This window comes from Pyxicephalus adspersus, chromosome 7, assembly GCF_032062135.1.
Source record: "Pyxicephalus adspersus chromosome 7, UCB_Pads_2.0, whole genome shotgun sequence".
Lineage (NCBI taxonomy): Eukaryota > Metazoa > Chordata > Amphibia > Anura > Pyxicephalidae > Pyxicephalus > Pyxicephalus adspersus.
Window position 1 is genome coordinate 42,756,676 of NC_092864.1, and position 24,523 is coordinate 42,781,198.

At 37.8% G+C, this 24,523-nt stretch overlaps 1 protein-coding gene across 1 annotated transcript in view; it reads right to left on the reverse strand.

Annotated features, from left to right (window-relative positions):
• Nucleotides 1-16,619, reverse strand: part of RBMS1 (RNA binding motif single stranded interacting protein 1) — a gene marked incomplete in the record, with an annotated part of 226,083 nt that extends 209,464 nt beyond the window's left edge. Inside the window, 1 exon segment of the mRNA XM_072418233.1 lies at nt 16,274-16,619. Coding sequence (XP_072274334.1) covers nt 16,274-16,348 — 75 coding nt within the window.
• Between the last annotated feature and the right edge of the window lie 7,904 nt (nt 16,620-24,523).

The window sequence follows — 24,523 nt, forward strand, 5'->3', positions numbered from 1 at the left end:
CTGGCTGAGATTCAAATTTGGGATCTAGCACTGCAAAAGCCAGCGTGCTAACATCTCAGCCACCATGCTGCAGTGGACAAATATTAGTTTCTACTTGCAAGAGAGAGGAATAACATGTGATCCATTGGTTTTACAATGTAGAGGTGTCAAACGGCTTAAAAGTTTTGGGGAGACTTATAAACACCTTTAATTTTTTTTTAATAAATTGTGAAAAAATAACATTTTAGTCATGGTGGGCTTCAAAAAGATGGTAGAGTGCTCATGAAAGGAAGGTTACATGCTCTTCCATACCTTGAAGCAGGAACTATTTGAAACAACTCTGAAGGAGCTATAGATTGCCAGGGGTGCCCTATAGTTTACCAGGGGTGTGTAGGAAGGGGTTGGAAAGCAAAAGATAATATATAGTCAAAATTTGTGGATATGTGACTATGACACCTGTATGAACATGGTTTCCCATTCTAATTCTAAAAGCATAGACATTAATGTTTAATCGCTTCTCTATCCCAATGTGTGGCTATAACAGGATCTGAGAATCTAGGAATGCTTGTCATAGGATTGTAGCGTGCAGTTTGTTCCTAATCTTCCAAAGAAGCAATTGTGTTGTTGGATACCAATGCTGCATGAGAAGAACTGGTTCACAATCGCTGTTCTAATTGGATTGAGTGGCAGATCATTCAATTCCACACCAGATTTATCAAATTATGTATCTTTTGTTTTGCAAAGAGGAGAGCAGTTATGTTGGGACAAAAATGAAGACATTCTTCCAATTGTTGCCACAGCTGTAAGTTGGGATCTCACAGTTGTTTAAAATGTCTTTAACTTAATCATTTGGAGGGATGTTCGCATATATTTATTCATACGGTCCACAAGCTTCAGGGAAAGTAACAGAGTAACTCTTTAAAGGAAAACTATATTCATACCCATTTGCTTCCTTATCATTGCCAATATCTTTGCCTATTCTTCTTCTGATTTTGGGATCTTCTTCTTGAAATAACACAAAAATCACGCACGCCCAATTCATTCTTTCCAGAACCAAGAAATGCTTGAACAGACCCAGCACGTGTGCTCACAATTTTTTATATAATCCTGCTTTAGGTATTAAAATAAAAGTCACAATAACAATGTGACTACTCTGAGGAGTGTTTTTCCTTAGTAAAAATATTATAAGTTATAATTATAATATTATATCTATAAGTTATAATTAGGACACAGTCTTCCTGTAAAAAGCAACAAAAATGACAATTATGAAAACATGCCTTGCAGTTTTAGAAGCAAAGTTTCACAGTTACCATGAAGACATTTTCAGTCAAATTACGGGAAAGCCAAGTAATATTATTCTGAAAGCTTCCAAGAAAGGTGTTAACATAAAGACTTTTCTTGAAGTGAAACATTGATTGAGATGCTTTCCTGGTCAAATAAACTGTATTAAGCTCTGCCCAGGCCCTAACCAAGAAGAAGGGTGGCAGGAGTCCAAGAACTCCTGCCTTATTCTCTGTGTATTAAAAGCTAGCATTACGTTTAAAATGAAAATGCCTTGAATTTATTGCGTCTATCTGGTTTATTATGCGAACAATTTATCTCCAGATCTCTGTAAACGACCCAGGTTTAGTTGTACTAATAAAAGCAATAAAGAAAATCATTTCCAAATTTCCATCCTCAAATGTGGTGGACAAAATACCCTGAAAATTATATATTAGAAAATTATACATCAAAACATAAAATGTAATAGGAAAATAGTAACTTAGGAAGTTAAAAAAGAAAATTAGATTTCACTGTAGTATTTGCCTTTTTCTTTGGGATTGTCCTCCCAAGACCCAGCGATGGTTCATTTTCTAGCCTGAACCAGCTGTGATACCAGAATATCATGGGTTTACCACCTCAGCATCATGTCGAACAGCCTGGGGTCACAGTATTTCTGCACAGTATTTGCACATCACTGCATAAGTTAGGTTTGTTTGCTTCCCCCCAAAAATTGACTTTGGACTGTAGTAATGACATATGACTCTGGTAGGGACATTAGATTGTGAACGCCTTTGAGGGATGGATAGTGACATGATTATGGACTTTGCAAATCGCCGCATAATGTGTCAGCGCTATATGAATACTGTGTGATAATAATAAGATCTTCAGTACAGGAAAATGACCACCCACTATCAGAGGAAAGAAGAGAGGGAAGAGGGCCCAATAAGTCTAATGACCGAGGACAAGTTAGAACGAAATAAAAGGTATGTATATAATAAAAAAAAATAGAGGAGGGGGGAAAATGAGCTTTGTGCCCATCCAAGAGTTGGCTTCAACTTCACCCTCCCTACATTCCTAACCTAAAATATGCAAGATTCCCCTTTCCCCTTCTATATCAACGGTGTGAGCTGATGACAGGAGCCATTTCTGATTTTATATCCCAACTGCCAATAAACTCCCTATATACTTAAATAGAGCCATACTCCTACAGTAAAGATACTGGTATTACAGCCACATTGAAGTCTATGGAAAGTTACTGCACAAGCAGCTCTTCATGTTTGCTTCTGATGCTGATTCTTACCCTCATATTCCAGTGCTCTGTGCTGGCAGAGCAGAGCAACAGTCACACCCCTAAGCTTAAGTATCCTTGCACAAACACAGACAAAGAAGAAGGTCTATTACATTACATGAGTCCCATGTTGGTTTATTTGGCACTGTAGCTAAATCTCAACTTCCTACATAACTGCTATAACAGAACAGTAGAGGTCTCGTAAAAAGACTTTGCAATCTGTATTACTGAATATCTATTTTTGTGACTTCAGTTGGGCTTACATTTTCCAGATACCACCAATACTTTGATTGTTTGCATTCATGAAATATAGCAGAGTAGTATTGCTGTGCATTTGTAGGTTTTTATAAGTAATCATAAGAAGAAGAGGAGAACTAAAATGTCTGGAGTTATCACAATGCTCATTCCCTTTGTCTAGCATATGCTAACATGGTAATGGTTTCTGAGAAGATGAAACCGCAGGATCCTATGCAATTACTGGAGGCGTAGGAAGGAGCTATTTATGTTTATCTAATATTATGTTTATGAAACTCATATGGAGAATTCAAGTAGGAGACTGGAAAAGGCCTATAATATAGTAATACATACCATTCCTGGAATCTCCTGACATTTACAAATTGTGTGGAGGTGCTCATTCTTGTCATCTGGAATGCTGCAGTTTTTTGCCCCATCATGGTCAGCTGGTATGATAAATAAAATAAAAACATCTGTACCCCTTTGTACGGTCTAAAAAACAGGAGTAACTTGATAACTGCATGGATTTTAAAAATACAATTCATATCTGTACTGTAAAATATATCTAGTTTTAATGGTGTAATGTGAACTCAATCCTGCTTGAGACTAATATGTCTCAATCCTGCTGAAATATTCAAGCTGAATTTAATTTAATTATTCAAATTTCACATTTCAGAAGGAAATTTGTGTTTTTGCTTTTGGGTCCAATCAGAATCTAATTTTCTTCTTCAAAGTAATTATTCTGCTGATGAGACATTGCCATAAAATAGGTCCCTGCATACGCATGTATTGAAGCTACCTGAATTCTACTTGAAAACATGAAAATTCTACTGTGCAATTCTTCTGGAAAAAGTTGGACATTGCTGTAGTATATGTCCCTGCAGACATATGTCTTGATTCTACCAGGATTCTACTTGAAAATAGAGTAATTCTTCTGTTGTTGTTCTGTTCTTTTACCTTATGAAGTTGAACATTGCTATATTACGCGTCCCTGTGCAGATACATGTCTTACCTGAATTCTATTTGAAATTAGAAAACGCCTACTGTTTCATTTTACCAGGTGAAGTTGGTCTTTCTTTTATACAAGTCCCTCTGCAGACACATGCCTTGATTCCATTTCAATTTTACTTCAAAACTGAGAAATACTACTGTGTACTTGTTTATTATTTGCATTGTTGATTTCAAATTCGTTAAATCAATGTTTTAATGATTTTGTCAATTTTTTTTTTAATCGAATTTTGATAAATTCAACTATCACTAAATGTAAATTCCTAAAATTTTACTGACCTTCTGGAACACGGGATGATGACCCCAGCAGGCAATGTAAATTATAAGGGAGAGACAGCATGACCACATCAGTATTCCCATTTTCTACTCACTTAGACCTAATGTCTAGTGCTGCCCCCCACATTTTCAGAGCTGCACAATAAAAAGTGACATGGCATTCTTTTTCTTGCATAACAACCAAAATACCAGACTGGAGAACTTTATGTCTAGCAACCCAAATGTCCATGGTTTGGTATTGCCCTATTGTGGCAAATGGCTTTCCTTTAACGTGGCATCCTAGCCAAAACATTTGTTTTATTTGGTAAGGATTAAAAAACTGATGGATCCTCCATCAGGTATTTTTTTTATAAACAATAGAAAAAGCCAGGCCACAGACTTAAATTCCAGGGTTTCTTACCTTCAGTATTCACAAGAGAAGAGTAAAAACTTACAACACAGCCAAACTCCTATAAGTATCAACTCCTTAATGGGACTTTATGGAGTCAATGCTGTAGAACAGCCATTTTTAACCAGGGTTCTGTGGAACCTTAGGGTTGCAAGGGGTACCTTAAGCTGATTGACTTCCCATAAAATGGTACCTGAATACCTATGGGTCCAATATTACTTGGCAGAGCCAGATGCATGGAGGACCTACTTAGCTGTTTGTAAAGTGTGGGGAACATTTTTTCCACTGGCAATCAATGCAAATAGTGTTTTCCCCATTGCCTGATTATAACAGAAGTTATGTTAAAAGACCTAACTTTTATTGTAAAGGTTCTTCAGGGTTGAAAAGTTAAGAAAGGCTGCTATAGAGCCGAGTTATAGAGCTTCATTTGTGTGGACACCCAAAAGGCCTAAAACTGCAGCTGGGTAGCACCATCATGGATGTGATGTTAGGAGCTCCACCAACTTCAGAGCGATTGCTCCAAAATATTCACTTTTGCTCCTGGCTCAGCCAGCTACATATAAGATTTTGTATGGCACAGGACCTGGATGAACACAGAAAGTAATTAGACAATACCACAAAAGGAGAAGGCAGCGATAAAGCCAGAGGAATGACTTCCAGTTGAATTCTCTACAAGGTCTCTTCAAATCTGGTAGCTGACACCTATTCAGCTCCCTGACATCACACACCAACTCCCAGCCCATGTTCATATAGAAATAATAAATAAAATAACTATGTGGATGTTTTCACTGTTTTTACTATTGAATCTTTGTTTTTGATCTTATTTATCCATATTCAACAATTAGGTGACATGTATGTGAGGTCAAGGGTTGCATATGACCTCTCATTCCCATACTCAACCTAAAGATGCTGACCAAGTAAGTTCTACATTAATACATTATTATTATTAAATTATTCAATATAAATACACATTTCCCTATGCAAACCTGCACAATTATGATTTTAGAATAATTTGCTTCTTTTAGAAGTCCAATCATTTTTGGTTATTTTTGTTGCTGCTGATGTGTTTCCTGTATATGTGTTCCTTGCCAACATTAACAAGGCTAGACCAGAATTCTATTTCAAGGGCATCGACTCAGCAAAGCAGAATCCACCAGGCGATTCCCATTTCCTGTACTTCTCTTCGGTATACAACTAATTATGGAAAACGCCGGGGGCAACATTCTATCATCTCGCCTTCTTTATTAACTGTGATATGATTAGGATCTGAGGATCAAGGTACGAGAGACATATGCTGGCCAACACCTCGCTGCGCCACTGAATTTGTAAGTTTCTCGTCTACGACAAGGTGTGCAGAAAATTCCCCATGCATGTCGGTGAAATATTAAAACATGCGGAGATCAGATACACGGCCCTCATTACACGCTAACAAAGACTATTCTGCCTTTCTCAGCAAAAGCAGACATATCTCTCTAGCACCACACGTGAATGCTAATCTGCTGATACCAGGAGCATGCAAAGGCATAACTAGTGCCAGGAAGATATTGCAGCTCTTATAGATGGACATCTCCAACCTTCTTTATTAAATGCTCACGGTGGGGCTAATTTATATTATAATGACTTAAAAAAGTCATCCAACCATTTTTATGTATTTTTTTGCAGTTCTTATAAACATCAGTAACGGGCAATCTCAGCAGTTCTTAGAGGTAGTCAATTCCTGCTGAGGTTTTTAAAATTCAGCTGATGTCCATGTAAATTGCACATTTTACAGGCATATACAGTTAGGCAGCTAAATGGATGGCAAAGGGGGCTCAAATAATTGGCAGACTACTAGATGCCCGTTTTGGCCTGGGTCCTAGAATTCAAATATGTTGTGGCAAACAAAGCGTATTCAGAAGCAAACATTATATTAAAAAAAGGAACTCAAATGTGTATTTTAGTTGGTATAGAGTTCGAGTTCTTTATGTAAAGTCTACCTAAAAGTTACATTTGATGTAATTTCACACCTTCTTGCATGTTCAGTCTGCTTTTCATGATGCCATTTTCAATACTGATTTGCAGATTCTTCCTTCCAAATGTCTATCAACATGGTGAATGATTGCTTATTTAGATGTTTCTAAACTAAATATGTTGTTGCATATATTACTGTTCAAGACAAATAAATGTTTTTGTTAATCAGATCTGGTAATTTAACCTGTTACAAGCACCTTGTTTCAAAGGGATATCATTATCTATTTAATCCAGCTGTAGTATCCTCACCATGTCTTGCTAGCTCTTGAGTTGGACTACAAGTAGACATGATAACTTAGAGTGTTCTGGTAAATCCCTAAAAGTCCCAAAAGTGGCATGCAAACACCCACAGACAGCTCATTTACAAATTAGGCCACCTTGTTCCACTTACAATGGTCTACAAAGCTAGTTTAGTTCTACTTGATTGAAACCACCTATATAGTGTGTTTGATGAATCATTTTTGGTCAAAGATATTCCACGAACTTACATGGGGAAAACATCAGCCCTTTCCAAACTCCCTGTCCTGGGTATCAATATAGTAATTCCAGTCCTGACTATGCTTAATGTACACATTAACCAAAGACTGGTGAAATATAAAATAAGGGGAAGTTTGCTCCCCTCTGATAACTGACTATTCTGCACCACAACTTATATGGCTAATAAATCTGTGAAGGTTCTCATTTATCCAGGTCATCATATATCTAAGTCTTTAGTCACAATTGGACTTGTAATGTTAAAGATGTTTTGCAGTCTGTACAAGCTGCTGCTTCTGACCTTCTACAAAACCAATCTTACCTAAGTCTAAGCATCTTACAGGAGTCCACAATAGCTATCAAACAAAGCTTCATTTTACCAATACCATAATTCAAACAGAAGTCTGTGATAGATTCATGTTTCCAATACCAAGGTTCAAAGTTGGACAAACAAAGCAAACCACAAAGGAATATACTATCACAATTTTAGGAATGATGTTCCTCTTCTTCTCCTGCTTTGGCTCTCCATCAGCCTTGGATAACTTGGATTCATACTAAACATGAATAGCGATAAAAAGAAAGTAAGGGGTAGTTTGCTCTCCTCTGAAATCTGACCACTCTTCACAAAGGCCCATATTACTCCTCGTTTATGTCTGAGTATCCTACAGGAGTTCACAAAATCTCCTATACATTGTTTTTTTCTGGCAATTTTCCAATGGGTTCCTGTGACAACCTCTTTTCCCATTCCTGATATACCATTAAACGCCAGTAGGTTTGCCTTGAATCACTCCTATCACCATATTTTATTTTATATACCCAATGTCAGAAATTCTTATAAATAAATTATTACTTGCCTCCCATTTTAAATATTAAAATGACCCACCTAATCCGGACCTATATAAAAGGCTCATAAAAATTTAATTCTGCAGGAGCAGAAAGGAAATGCAGAATATATTCACCTAGGATGAGAAGTGTTACCAAGGTTATAGAAATAGTGAAAAATAGCCTGGGTAATATTACGGGCAGGTCAGTGAAAATTATATTTCATAAAAGTGTATAAACTTTATATTATTCATTTATGCTTTTCTGTGTTAAATGAAAGCACAATTTGCATATTTGCAATATTACAAAATTACTGGTGGCACAACCCATGGATCTATGAGGTTGGACAGGACCACATTTGTTGTAGAGATTGAATATTCTCATTGTGTCATTGTAATTAAAAAAAGAACTTCTGTCAACAAATCAAAACATAAGAGCGCCCTTGGTTCAACACTAAAAAAAAAAAAAACAGAAAATACCAGGACAATCCACAGAATCAACATCAAGGCCAATCTCATGATGGGGCCCCTAATGCATTCTTAGGGCATCCACAATAGGACACCATGTTTTGGTTAAGATGTGTTGGCTTCTGCCAATAATGTAGGGACCGGGCCTTCATGCCTTGATGTTTCTGGGACATACCCTGATATCAATGACTATGTGGACCTAATGACCCGCTTTTATCTTTTGCTATGCACTTCTAATTGTCTTACCCTGTAAGCTCCCTACATACAGCTTATGAGCCTAACTGGGTGAACCACTCTTTTCCATTTATGTTTAACCCTTCCTCTTTGAAGTAAATTTCCAAGCAGTGTTGTATGTCTTGCATTCATTGTACCCTACTGGATAAGAGACCCCTGACCATCTCTATCCTTTCCAGTTCATATTTTTAGGATGTTGTTTATTTCTTTCCCAGCAGAAAAATGGTACTGTGACTCCCAAGTTATCCCCAAGTTATCTCCCAAGTGACTCCCATTTATGGAAGATTTCCAAGCCTGGAGAAGATAGACTATCCTGGGACAAGCTGGGTGTTCCTGTAAACATGGAATGAGTTTCTTAAAATTGTTTGCCAATATTTGGCAACTGTTTTCAATCCCGGATCAGATTTATTCCAGGTTTGCCGAATCTCCCATGACAGTCTATCTTCTTTAGTCTTGGAGAGCTTTAATAAATCAGGCTCTATGTGTAGAGGAAGGGCTAGTTTGATATGTAGCTCTGGGAAGTATTCCTGCAATAGGAACTGACCTGGGGCACCCTGTTGATCCCTTCCTCAAGCAGCTTCTCCTGCAAAAAAAACTATATAATCCTGGGGATTATACCACAGTGACTAACAAAGGTGGTTTCTTGCTACGGAAACAAGATAAAAAATGCTGTTCCAAACTCTTCAGTGGAAGAAGAAGGGGTAGGGGTAAATTTTGATTACGGTTATACAAATCTTTTTGGTTTTCGTTCATTTAATTCTAACACTATCTTTGACATATCTGTTATGAAAACTGAGATCAGACAGTGGATTAACTGACCTTTCAATGTGACATTTCTGTTGTGACAGGGAGAGAATCGAAGAAAATATTAAAGCAAAAGTAAAGTAAACTTAGTCAAAAAGTGCTTACATACAAGCATTTTATTCCTATAACAACCTGCAATACTTTTTGTTTTAGCATTGTACACTGAGCTGTGTAAGTGTAGCTCGGTGTGCAGTCTTGGTGGGAAGTAACTTCTGAGCATGTGAGTGAAATCATCCCCACCTGGCCAACCAGGAGGCCAAAGAATTTAAAGCAGAGGAAAACTGGATGAAGAAGGAAGTGTCGGTCAGAGATAGGAGCAGTGACAGTGCAGTGCAAGAGGGATCACTCGGCCAGGTAAGTCTATCAGAATGTGCAAATTTGCTGTGCATATCCACATAATATGGTTAACAACTCAATGGTGCCAAGGAAACTAAAAAAATAAAAAAATCAAGTCACCTTTAATAAGGTAAGGCTGAATTATAACGATTCAGAAGCAGACATTAAAAATACTATGAATTAGAAATTAGGTTTTAAATAGAGAAAAATATGCTACCCACACAGAGGAGGGCAAAGAGAGGGGCATAGTGGGGCACTGCGCCTCCTCATCCAATAGGGACCCCAACAAGATCCCCAAGTCATTTTGGCAGGGGAGCCCCATGGCTTTTCTGTACAGGGGCCCACTATTGGCTATGTCCGCCACTGTACCCCAGCAATCAAATTCCAAAGAAAACATTACAAAGCATATCTTATGAATAAGATAACAAATAATCCTTATTAGATTAAATATTAAAAAAACTCAATATTTAACTGGTAGGGTTTTTATTGCAACCTATTGTACACAAAATACAAGACAAAAACCTGTTATCGGTTCTCCTTCATTTTGCTCTTACATTAATCCTAAAGAAGTGATTAATAAATTTCCCAAAACACATTTTTTAGTGTTGTAACTAACTAATAAAATCCTATATAAGGATAATTAAACATTGTGGATGTTTGCAGCCAGCTCTGCTACTGACATAGCGAGGGGCCTCATCTGCTATGTGATATCATTATGCAGCTCATAGGATGAGGTCAGCAGCTCTGGCATCCAGCTAGATAGAGATATATTCCTTATAGAAATAACAGATTGTAAAATTTTACGGAATGAACCTGCAAGGCAAAAAAACATGGAGCCAGAGCTACGGAAAACAGAATCACAAGACTGTCACTCACAATGATAATGATTAGCACGTAGAGCTAGCCCATTTATACCAGTATTTAAACACTATGGCCTAAGGCACCGAGATCTATTCCAACCCCCTCTCATGCTGCAAACATGCCAAGCCACTATCTGCAATGTCAGTAGGGTCATTCTGAATCCTAGTTCTTTAGCTATGTCTGTATTGCAAAGGGAGACTGAATAAATTAATAGACAGAAGGAAAGAATATAGGATGCAGATGAACGAATGAAGTCACAAGCAGAATTTATGAGTTCAGTTCCCATCAAGGACATGATCTTTTTGTAGTTTATGCAGATTTTCTGCCAAATCATACTGGTAGGGTAATCAGCTTCGCCCCCCAAAGTGTGTCTCTGTGATTGTGATAGGGATTTTAGAATTAATCTCCTTCACGGGCAGGGATGATGTGACTGGTGCATCACATAATCTGTAGAAGCCCAAGACTGTGTTGGCACTATATTAAAAATACGGACATCAGTTTTTTGATTATTCTGTCCCATAAACTGTGTTTTTGTTTGTAGATTTTGTTTGTAGATTTCTTCACTGACAAATGCATGGAGTGTTGTTCCATTGCAAATCTTTAATCTTATTTTGTTCAGTTTTCATGCTAAGGAGGGGTTGCTCTGGAAGCCAATCATTTTATACTGTAATGCACATGTGTTCACAGAAGAAGAGCGTGGACTGAGAAGAAGAAACCACTAACTATATTCTGCTGACTATCCACTGTCAAATCAGCCAGTCCAGGATTTATCTATGCAATCTTGCCAGAATGATTTGCTCACAGGTCTCACAATGCATTGGACAAATAGGCAGTTTACAAGAATTTAGCTATAAGAAACAAAGAAAGATTTAAACACTGATTTCAGTTAGCTGGGACATACAACAGGTATTGGCACTGGCTAGCCTAAAATGAAAAAAAGAAGCACTCTGTAGATCACACTGGACAAGGCTTTTGTGAGGTTCTTCAATTATGTGACTTCATAAATGTGAAGTCGCCAAAAAAATATTGTAAACTTTAAAAGATTTTCTTACATAACCATGTATTTCCTGCTCACATGTGATCAGTACACAATTCTGCACAGTAATAGCAATCTGAGGTCATCCCGGCTGCTTAACACTGAGCAGCTTCATCCATCAGGAGTCATGGGGCTTATCTGAAGGTCAGGAAAGCTTGAATCATCATTCTCTGAATAATGTAATTTAGGGGATGGCAGACCAGCTGGACATGTAGTATTTTATCATTCCCTGCTATAAACCAGGAAATACAAATTTCAAAATATGATAGAAAAAAAAGCCTTATATAGGTAAAATAACTTTTAATAATATTTAATTGGTACTCCATGCTTTTTTGTAACACTTTACTTAGCTGTCATCTTTCTTTTTGTCTACTCTATTCTCCCTCTCTCTCTAATTGCATATATACATATATATATAATTCCTTATATTAAAACATCAGGATCTGATGCAACATTTATTTATGTTTAAAAATAAGAATCTCATATCTTCTCATATTTTAATTAATTTGGTTTTATTTTTGTGTGTTTTTTATACTGCTATTTCTACTTCCTATCATTATTACTATTTAATATAATATACTTTCTTTATTTATTTGCTTGTATTGTCTATTTAACATTTTGTTGTATCTGTTTCTTTCTAATTAATTATTTTTCATTGTTTTGTTCTATTTCAGCACTTGTTTCACAATTCTCTGTTTGGTCGATTGTGCTTAAAACATTGTCTGTTTTTGCTCTGAATATCAGCCTATTTTTGTTGCTGTGTGCAATAATACATGAACAATGTATATGATATCATAAGTAAATATATTATTATACATTGCTGATATATTACGCAGCGGTTTACAAAGTCCATAGTCTTGTCACTAGCTGTCTCTCAAAGGGGCTCACAATCTAATGTCCCTACCTCAGTCATATGTCTTTAATACAGTCTAAGGCCAATTTTAGGGCAAAGCCAAATAATCCAGCTGCATGTTTTTGGAATGTGGAAGGAAAAAGGAGTAACCAGGGGAAACCCATGCAAACATGGGGAGAACCTGTAAACTCCATGCAGATGATGGTGTCCTGGCAAGTTTCGAACCTGGGACCTAGCATTGCAGAGGCCAGAGTGCTAATCCTAGCTGATTTTAGGACAGGGAATGTTAAAAGTACTTTTAGACCATTTTCAGATTGGCAGTGAGGTTGTAGTGCAGCTACTGCTTGCTCACAGCAGCACAATAGAGAATAGATAAGGGCGGCATTAAGCGCTTCAGTACCACTGACTTCTGCCTGCTTGCAACTCTGCAAATTGTGGTTCTTTATTGGTGCTCCTGAAGCAGGTCCGACCCTGACCTTACTTACCTTGTTCCTTCCCTCTTGCAGGTTCTCCCCCTATGGGACTGGTCTCTCACAGCCTCTTCTCTTCAGTCTCATCCTAAACAATATGGTGCGGGGTAGCCCAACTCCAAAAGAAGTTGGGGGAATTTACACTTGCTTCATGTTAAAGAAAAAAAATTGACGATCAGGCAGACTTTATTGCAGAAAGGAACAGGTGACGTCCCTCCTGCAGTATGCATTCTTACCTGCCTGCTCACGCCGTTCAGCCGTCAAGATTGTTGAGCTGCGCATACACATTCAGGTATCCTCTGGGAAGCCAGGAATCAATGAATTCCCACACTCATGCACAGGAGTTACATCATCCAAATTTGGCCAATCAAGATAGCCAAAGATCGGAACGAGGAAGAGAAGAAGGAAGAAGGTGGCGCCCATGATGGACAAAGGGACAGGTGAGTATTTTTAGGGTTTAGTTCCACATTAAGGTACTGGAAAAAGAAATAAGGAGGGAGATGCAACACATCCAGAAAACCCTTCCCTACTCTATTAAACTAGAAAAAAAAGTTTGGCTATATGTACTTTAACATATACAAGCGACTGAGTATTGAACCCTGGTGTGACATATAATATATATAGAACAATATAATAAATAGAACAAGCACCCTCTAGCAGGGAAAGAGTTAGTAAATGCACATACCCCAGTGACACAATGACCTCAAAGCACTGACACACTGCATTTTTGTTTGTTACACATGATAATAGATTTGTAACAATGGGGGGGGGGGGTCAATTTGTATTACCTAGGTCAGCAGACCATCAGTTCACTTCATACGTCACTAACCATTTATCCCAGGCAACACAGACAGTAGCTGGGCATCTTTTTGGAATATGTTGTGGATTTGCTTTGATCCATTATATCAGAGGTCCTATAATTAATATGAGTGACATATAGCTGTCACCTCCTGCAATCTGTAACTGACAGCTCTCATATCCAAGGACTTGCTGGAAGAAGCTGACTGCTGTTCTGTAAACCATCTGTGCCAGCAACATCCTTGTGTCGGTTCTTTCTCTACAGCTGAAAAAACTGCCAACAGAGCTCCTTTCTCATAAACCCGCAGACAATAGCTCAATGACACACACATTTACAGGGTTGAAATAAATCTCATGTTTGTTATGTTGTTAAGAAACTAAATCATTTTTATATCAGTTACCTGATTTCCCTTGCAAAGCACTTTGAACTCATATGTGCTTTATTATAATACATGTAATAAATGCATTAAGTTTCTTCTATTTTTTTGTGAGTTCATTATGGTAGCCTTAAGCGCATTTATTGTAAAAGCATGGAGGTTTATAAAAAATGTTGTGGCCCAGAGCAAATGGATGGCTACTTCTTTGCAATTTCTGCTTCTAATTGGGGAGAAATGACTTGACCATAGACTTTTGTGCCCAAACATGGTTCCCCCCACCCTCAGTGTTTTCTAGGAGCTCCATTTGGAGGCTCTTGCAGGAGGTGTAAGAGGAAAAGTGCAATGGAGTTTTCCTACTATGACAATAAAAACATCACATGCATAGATACTACTAATGCATATAACCTCACATTCCCTTGGCAAAAGGTCCTATTCTTGCCCCTGAGCACAGACCGGGATATCAGGTGGAAAAGCTCCAGCCTTTTAGTAGGTAGTGGGTACCACTTATACAGTGGGTCATGCAATGAACACTGATCATGAGAACAGTTCATTTCAGTTTGATTGGGCCGTTATTTTCAAAATTGCAGCAAAGAAATTGGGGTATAAGCGAACATTTTGTTATCAACAACCAACTTGTTATTCTCTATAGGAGGAATATGGATAATATCATAGCCAGCTAATTTCCTCTGCTTTTTTCCTTCAAATTATGTAAATTCATTCTAGTTTGTGCTACTTTACAGGCTCAGCTGCCAACACTTCAGCCAAAACTGGCAAGATAATTGCTGGTATAAGTCATCATAGACAATTTGCACTACAGTATGCAAAATGGTTGTCTGTCCTTCTGAAAAGGGTGACAATTGGTAACTGAGTACTTGAACTAAATTTGAATCTTAATAACTTTTCAAAGATCATTCACCAGAGAATTCCCACCTTGTTGAAAATGGTTTTGGTCAACCAGCCATTAAGATTAGTAGTTTCACGTTCCTATGACATTACTTTTGCTCAAAACATCTCACTGTCTCATTGCAGCAAACAGTTACCATTTAAGGCTACTTTAGAAACTCAGCACTTTTATTCCAACAATCCTTTTCTTTTTTTCAAGAGGTTTTTTTTTATAATATCCTGAGGTTTGATAACTTTCACAATACTGTACCATAGGGTTGGGGCCTAGTTGTAATGTTTATTTGTGATTAAACAGGAGTAGTGCATATGGGTGGGCATTGCCTTAACCTTTTGGTAAAAAAACATAGACATTTATACGTAAATGACTCAGAATGATAACACAAATCTCTATCCATTGTGGATCCAACTACTAACTACACAAATTTGAAGAATAATTTTAAAAGAAAGAGTCAGGCTTATATATTATATGGGCAAAAGTTGGGGAACAATTTACAATCACATCATGGGAATAATTATGGGTCCCCCCCCCCCTCCATCCTTCAGTCCCAGTGAAAACTGCCCTGCAATTCTAGGAAGCCTTCCCACAAAAGTTTGGGTGTGTCTGTGGGAATGAGTCCCTATTAAACCAAAAGCGCTTATGTAAGGTCAGGTATGGTGATGTTGAATAAGGAGGCCAGGTTCACAATTGGCATTCCAGTTTATCCCAAAGGTGTTCGGTAGGGTTAAGATTAAGCTTCGATGCAGGCCACTTGAACCTCTCCACATCAAACTCAACTCAACTGTGCAAAAAGGCAGAGTCATGCTAGAACAGAAAAGGGCTGTCCCCAAACTGTAACACACGATTGGACTGGATGATTGGAACACCAAGGTCTTTGTACAGTACATTGCAGCATCAGCAGTACCCTTCACCTTTACATTACCAAATTTGAAATGCTTTCATATACTCTTGGTCATAAAAGCATTCACATATTCCTGCCCAATTTACCATGAACACCTGATCCTCCGGATTGTGATACAACTTGACATCCTTCTAGAAGGCTTTTCCTTAGCAGGATTTATATCTGTATCATATGACCCCCCTGTTTAATTGCCTCCTGGGGTATTAATGTGCTTAGTGGCCATAATGGACAGGAATGCCAGGTGAATCCCCGGGTAATTTAAACCATGGATCAGGTGATCTGAAACCAGATTTATGGATTGGAAAACTAAGCCAGGGTATGTTGGGTGAATGTGCCTTTAATTCCCCACCCCCTTGTAAGAGCTCCAGCGAGTTTCTGCTAGTATAGCACTAATCAGGGATACTGTCATTTACAGAACAGCTTCTTTCAAATTATACGCATTCTATGCTTCATCCAAGAGTCAGTAACAGTGTACCAGTGCAGCAGTGCCTACCTTAGCCTGCAGATATTGGGGGTAGTAGTAGGTGGTGTACTGAGGGTACATCTGCTGTTTCCACACTTTGCCCATGAAGATGCAAATGTCAAAGAGATGCAGTGCAATCCCAAATTCCAAGTTGTGTCTCCTCTGTGGATGTCCTAGTGCAGCAGCTGCCTAGTATCTCTTCCTCTGCCAGCTCCACCAACCTCACCCAAGGAGAATAGGCTTATCCGACCCCCTCTTCCCAGGCAGCCAGTGTGAGTAGTAGGGCTCTCTTGTAGGAGTTTCTCCAGAGGGCAGGTAATGCTGTTTGATTTCATGCAGCCAGCAAAGCCCAGGAAACAATCAATAAAGTCTGCAGCTTTCTGTTCAGTGACAGCCAGCAGGGAGAGAAGACTGGCAAACAGGGAACATAATGGGGGCAGGGAAAGAGGAGGGACATGTATAAATGTAAACCCACTAAGGGCTGAGGTGTGCATGCAGCACTTTATTATGTGTAACCCCCTTTGTAGGGGTACCTACAGTGCATGTAGGTTAAATGGTAAGAAATACTATTGGCAAAATATAAAACAGTGGAAGAGGGTTGAAAATTAAATATTTACAGTAGGTAATGGAATATTGTATAGGTCATTGTATACATTTGTTACAAATTGATTATGTGTCAGATATATTATGTATTGTAAATACACAAATGCTAATAAATGTAGATGTCTATACTAAACTTTTAAAGGATCATTACACTATTTTAGTTATAGACAATGTCGGGTGGGTTTCATCACCTTGCTTATTATGGGTGATGGGCAATCACCCAGAGAAAAAACTCCCTGCCACTGTTTCTGGCCAAATAGAACTTTAAGGTGTTTCTGCCCATCTTTAAATAGGACTTTTGTTTTATGCTTTAAAATGAAGAACTGGCAGGTTGTGTATTGTAAAAGGGACAGGCAATGTCTTTTTTTGCAATAAAACATACTCACCTGCCAGTTTGCAATCTTTTTGTATAGCTCAGCTCAGGATGCTGGCATGCACTGGGTACCCCTGCACCCCCTGGGGCTGTGTAAACCTATCTAGCCCAGGAATTACATCATCCCAGGCCTGGCCAATCAAGATGGCAACGGACCTGACTCTAGGAAGAGGATCAGGTAAAGATGGAGGTGCCCAGTCTGAATCAAGGACAGGTGAGTACAATTAAAAATTTGCAATCAGGCTGGTAAGGTTCTTTTATTGCAGATGGGACATCACCTGTCTTTCTGCAAAAAAGGACCCGCCTGGTTTCAATTTTTACTTTTGAGGGTATAGTTCTGTCTTAATATTTCAGCACCTCCATTCACAGTCTCCATTAGGCCTGCACATCTGATATTCAGTTTTGTGGTATCAGAACCAAACAAAACTGTTGTTCGCACTAACATTGGTTAGCTCATTTTCAGCAGGCAGCTGCTTTATGAGCTATATTAAATATAGGTTTCCATTGCAGAGGAGAGCATTTTCAGTGGCAGGTGGTTTTCAGGGCATGGGACCTGTACCTAAAAGAACCAAAAGTTAAGTTTATCCTGCCAAATACTAATTTGAGTTTAAATTCATATAGGAATATTTAGCAGAAATGTAAAGATAGATATATTATTGATAGGGTGCCTGAGAAATTGTTGTTCAATTCCCAGAAGCAACCAAAAAATTACTATACTGATTCTGTATTGTAATAGAATATAATATAATGACGTGTAATGATGCTGTGAATCTAATGAAATTGCTGTCTTTTGGTAGACAGATGTACTGCCTATCTTGCAGCCTGCTGGCAGCCAGCAGGTTCATCCTCTGCATTAAAGAGAAAGTGTATACAATAGGAGAGAGAACAGGTTTACACATTTTATATAATTTGTAATATGCTGTATAAATTATTTTTATAAATAAACATTTGTACAGTATACAGCAATGGCAAATAGTTTAGGAAACGCTATTGGTCCATCACTATGATTGGCTTCCTCAATGGCCAGTAGGAATGTTTGGGTGATGCGGGGGAGCAGACATGCACCTTTACCAACATAAATTACAGGGCTTTGCTCGATCAACCAACCATTAGGGCAATGAATGCTACTGATGGTGCACCTTTTTCAGTGACACAGTCTCTGTTTTGGGATGGATTGTAAATTGTCAACATGAACAGAGATCTGACCACTAAACTGAATTGATGTGATAAAAATTATATGGTGTATATTGCAGGAAAAGCAGTACAAAGGATTAATAAAAGTACATGTAAAATTACAGAAACACCTATTGGCACAGGTTTCCAATAACAAGATAATAAGGTTTTTAATATATATAAAATATAATAATAAATAATACATTAATTGATGTCCCCTCAGTGGTTACCCCATCACTTAATCATCATCCAGCATGCAATGAAAAACTTCATGTTGATGTCAACAACGAGTGACACAGAATTACAGAATATGGCCAGTTTAATGTGGCTATCCCATTAGAAGTGCAAGGTATATAGAAAAGGTCTGATTTATTTAGGAGGATTATTATAACTTGTATATCCCATTGAAAAGCTGTATTTGAACTGATTCATAAGGCCAATGATACTGCAGCTATGAGAGAAACTAAAATACCATAAAATGAGTGCTTTACGTTTTAGATATCTTTCAGCATATGGTATGCGTCCCTTAAGGCTGTAAGCTACATTGTGGTTAAACCTGACACTGTTAGGAGTGAGCAGCATTGCCTTTGGACATTTAGCTTCATGTATTATCTCCCCATAGCAGCTTCATAAACAGTAAATAGAGGTCTAAATGAGCAGTTCAGAACCGCAGATATCCACAGACTATTATTCTGGAACTTTCACTCCCTGTTTCTGTGCTTAATATTGCTGGATTCCGACCTTAAGAAACTCTAGAACTTAGATTAAAGGTAACTGAAATGCAACTAATTACCTTTCTAATTTTAACACAGTTGCAGCACATCTTGATATCATGTACCGAGGTCATAATCCACTGGCAGAAAGCTGGTCCTTGCAGCAGGTGCTCAGTATTGAAGGCCAAGGAAAGGTTCACCAGTGCACCCTGCAAGGGATGTTAGATTGTGATTTGAATGGTTCCCAGGTTGTAGTATTCATGCAAACCAGGGCAGTAGGATGTAGAGTAGGGTACAAAAATGATAGGCGGCAATTAAGTTAGGAACAAGCCAAAATTCAGGGTAGGCAGTGAAAGACGTATAGTCAGGGTCAAGCAAGAACTTGGAACATAGGAATTTTAAGATCAGACCTGGAACACACAGGATCATACGGGTCTCTGTAATTACAGAAGGCTCTAGGGTCACATGGAGTCTCTGAAAATACAGAGGGCTCCAGTGTCATAAGGTATACTGTGCCCACCAAAAACAAAGGTGTATAAGGAATCACAAGTTACAAAGCTCAGGAGCTCAGCACAAGTATAGTGAGGCATTGCTTGAACAACAAGTGTTGTTTTACATCACTAAGTTCTCCAGCTAATTAGGAAAGCCACCTCCTGATCGATAGTAAAGCTGGCTCTCCATTTGTAACCTGGAAGTAGAAATTTTGATCTTTAAACCCCATAAAAAATGTAACATTATACACCCTTCCCTAATATGGTAAATTCTGTGACTACTTTTTGACTACTTTTGACTTGAAATGCTTCCGAAAAACTTTCCTCCCAGTGAGTGTTGCTTTCTGTCTCCCCTTGTGCCATATGGTGGCATAGCTAAGTAACAGTCACTGCCAAACACCATGAAAAATCAGAACCTTACCATCTATAGGGCATCATCTAAAAGTCATGCATCCACTCCTTCTTAGGACAATATTGATGGTAATTGTGGACAGGTGGTCTGATGTAGCATGGCTCCTCTCACAGCCAATGATGTTTAAGTAGAAGGTACAAACAAAATACAAGCCTAGGTGTATGATTCACCAATTTGGATATCCAAAGTATTGCCAATTTCTCAAATTCAGATCAATGTTCTGATATGGTAATCATAATCATCATTTCCTTGAATTGCAGATTATATTTAGGTTAAGAAAAAGGTAAGGTAACACACAAAATTATATGTAATATGAGTGTCATAGTTCCTCAGAAGTTGCTTTTACTCTCCTATATGAATTATGCAGTAGATTACTATCCTTGGAGTATTAATTACAACTCTTCAAAAAAATTGCACCTGCTGCAAGCAGTACAATTAAAGCTGAAGTCCAGGCAAGTAGTTAACACATAGCTAAAATACATATTTAGGAACATTTCACCCGCTAAAGAATTTGTAACTCTGCCCAGTCAGTTTTGTGCTTTAGACACTTCGCAAGACAGAACAGCCAGGTCCTTGGTTTACACCCCGTGGCAGCATAGCCAGGTAAATAAAATATCTTTAAATCACTTTTATTGTACACATTCATTAATAGTTTGTGTAATGTCCTTTTTTGCTTGCCATTACATTAGAAAAACATTAGGACATTCAAACATGACTTGATCATTTTACAGTCTTATTGATGCACCTCCGACCCTAAGGTTTAAGGGCCATATCCTTCCCACTGGCCAGCAATAAGAGAGGTTTTCTTCCTACTGACCACCGGGCTAATATACTGTGAGCTGTGGATATAGTAATTATACCAGGGGTTCCCTGAAGACCTGAAATTTATTTTAGCCCCCCCCCCCATGCTAAAAGGTTGGCAAATGCTCCAATATACAATGCACAATAAAATTCAACAACCAAGATCTGAATTGTTACAATACAATACAATTGTACAATAGTGTTTTTCCTTCAATTGTTATTGTCCTTCTCAATATAATTGTGTTCTTCTACACATGTTGCTAATATAGCTTGCTCAGTTGAAACAGCAAATGTTGTTCAATGTCTACAATGCAAAGATAAGGTGCAAATCTTAGACAAGGTCTAAAATACAAACAATATCATGTGTTACAATTTACAAAACCATTTACAAATTACATTGGGTCTGATTTATTAAAGCTCCCCAAGACTGGAGAAGATAGACTATATTGGGAGCATCTGGGTGATCCAACAAACCTAAAATTAATCTGATTCAGGAAAGAAAACATTTGACAAATAACTGCAAATTATTTTTAAGAAATTTATTCCAGGTTTGCTGGATCATCCAGGTTCTCTTATATTAGTCTATTTTCTCCAGTCTTGGAGAATCAAGCTCATAGCACTGATACTGTACATTTGTAAAAAAAACACATAATCAAAAGTATTTTATGACACATATAATTTTCATGTCTGGTATATTTGTACAGCACTCAGCATGTAGTTTGTAAATAGTTTTGATTAATGAGATCGATGGTATTGTTTGCATTGTAGATAGTACAATAATTGGTGTTTCTTCTGAGGAAGCTATATTAGCAAAAATTTGTAGAGGTAAACACGTATATTGAGATGGACAACACCAATTAAAGAAAAGCAACTGTTGTAAACTATTCAGCATGGTATTATGGATATTTAATTGATTCGTGAAAACTAAAGGCAAATAATATTGGGGTATTGCTGATAGCAGTCAGCTTCTAACAGCTAACTTTCCATTGTACATTAAAACATTATTATTATACTTGTCCTCAATGACCTGCCTAATGGTGAATATTCCTCAATGAGATCACCACGCCAAGGCTGCATTGCCAAGGGGTGTGCTAATCCTAGGAAACAGTTTTATACACATGGTAAAATAAGAATCACGCTTTTCTTCAGATTATTTTTTTAGTAATTTTTATTTACAGAATATATTATATACAAACCCTTTCAAATAAAATAAATATTTTTTTTGTGCTGTTTTAACATTTGTTGAAAGTTTGATGGGTAATAGATGTTTGTTCTTTAGTTTACAGATAAGCAGGACGAGAATGATGCTTGGCTTTGTAATAGGAAAGCAGAAAGCCCAGCAATAGCTTTTTTGGCAGACTGTGTGAAATTACTTGTTTGCTATATTTGTGGAGTATTCCTATCTACTGGGATAGAAAGGAATAAGCACCTGCTGACTGCAAGTAGTAATTATGAAGTAATCATAACTAGTACAGGTAGTCCCCAGGTTAAATCTTGAGGGAGCCTAGACATTCAATAATTTCTGGAGCAAACTGTGCTTTGATATGCAAAAAAAAAAAAAAAAAAGAAAAAACAGCTGCAGAGTTTGTCTTGGTCAATAAAGAGTTAGTAAAGAAGCTGCAGAAAGAGCTCACCCCCTAACATTACCCACAACCTCAGCTGTGTTTAGCAAAAGATTTCTTCTGCAATTCATGCAAACCACACACCTCCCCCCCCCTCCAAGCCTCTGTCTTGTACACAAGCAAACATGGAAGCCAAGTACGCTTCTATCTAGGAGGCGTCCGTATGTCAGATGTCCTTAACTTGGGAACTACCTAAATTTAATGTTTACTTGAATAATAATAAAAAAAAAAATTAAAGTTAACAAAGGTAACCTAATCATTGTATCTCAAATATATGCCCAACAGTATTTTAATATACTACAATCCCAGATAATATTATACAACTAATAGCTTTTCACATGGGACATAATATTCACGTAAAAACACTGACATATAGATAAAATTATTTAGATTTTTTTATATAATTAAAAACATTCATTTTATCACAAATAATGATCATCATTAATTTATTAATAATGATAAATAATCTTATTGTATACATTAATAAGATCAACATGACCCTTGCAGTTTTTATACTTCTAAAACAAAGGAAACCCACCCAGAAATGATTTGACTAGTGTTGGTTAAATATCTCACAATTCGATTCAACAGCTATCGATCAAATAGTGAAATATTGTTCGGGTGAACAAATGCCGAATTCGAACACCATTGAAGTCTGTGGTGGGAGAATTTGGGTTATTTTTAGGGACTATTAAGGGCTGCAAGAGCAACCAGATTGCTCTTGCAGCCCTAAACTAGAGTTTCTCTATCCAAGAACAAAGGGCACTAGATGTGATGAATGGGTAAACTTGTCCCCATTCAACCTCTAGTGCCCGGGGATTGCCTGCAGTCACAGCTGTGACTGCAAAGTTCCCACGGTCATGTGACCATGGGAACTGAACTGCAGATGAACTCTGCAGTTCCACTACAATCCTACGGGCACTACAGGTTAATTAACCTGTAGTGCCCAGGGGATCGCATACTCTTCTCAGTGATTGCAGACTTGACTGCAATCATTGATTAGCTCAGTGTGCAGTCCCCGGGGCACTACAGGTTAATTAACCTGTAGTGCTCCGGGGATCGCCTTCAGTCACAGCTGTGACTGCAAAGTTCCCACGGTCATGTGACCGTGGGAACTGACCTGCAGATGAACTTTGCAGTTCCACTACGATCCCCAGGGCACTACAGGTTAATTAACCTATAGTGCCCTGGGGATTGCACACTCTTCTCAATCATCGAATCGTCGAATCTCATTTTTTTTAGGGTCTGGTCTATCCGAATTCGAACAGCCATAATCAGGTCAAATATAAAGACAACCCGAATTCGACCTCCAACACTAGATTTGACTCTATGGCATAGAAAAGGGTCCAACAATATAAATTGAAATAATCTTTGATATTTGCAATCCTTCACAATAGTTTGTGAACCCAAGTTTTGGCAAACTCAAAAGTCTTCCCTAATCCTAACTGACTATGGGGAAAATGTAAACAGATACAGGTAGTCCGATAAATGGACAACTCCTAGATACGAATGGGGCTTCCCTGCTCGGGGGAGGTGTGTGGTTTGCACAACTGGCAGAAGAAATATTTTGCTAAACACAGCTGAGGTTGTGGTAATCTTAGGGGGGTGTCCTCTTTCTGCAGCCTCTTGTAACTCTTTAATGACCAAGACAGTTGTTTCTTTTTGCATATCAAAGCATCACTTGCTCCAGAAGTTATTGAATGTCTAGGCTCAATAAAGATTTTTTTTTGCTTTGTTTGTGATTAACTCACAGTCAGGATTTTATACAGTAACTGACAGCATGCTGCTTAATAATATGTTGAGACAAACTACAAACTACAAACATCTTTGCATACCATAATTGCATTTATTAACATAATGTACATGTTCTGACTTACATACAAATTAAACTTAAGAACAAACATACAGTGCTATCTCATATGTAACCCGGGGATCACCTGTATTTTATAATTTCTCATAAAAGTCACAACTCAGAACCTAATAACAAAATTGTATGTACAAGATTCTACAAAACGAATATATCATTACATGCCACACTATAAAAACCAGAAGGTCCTTTTAGAAAAGAGAATTCATGGAACTGCCTTAGGTG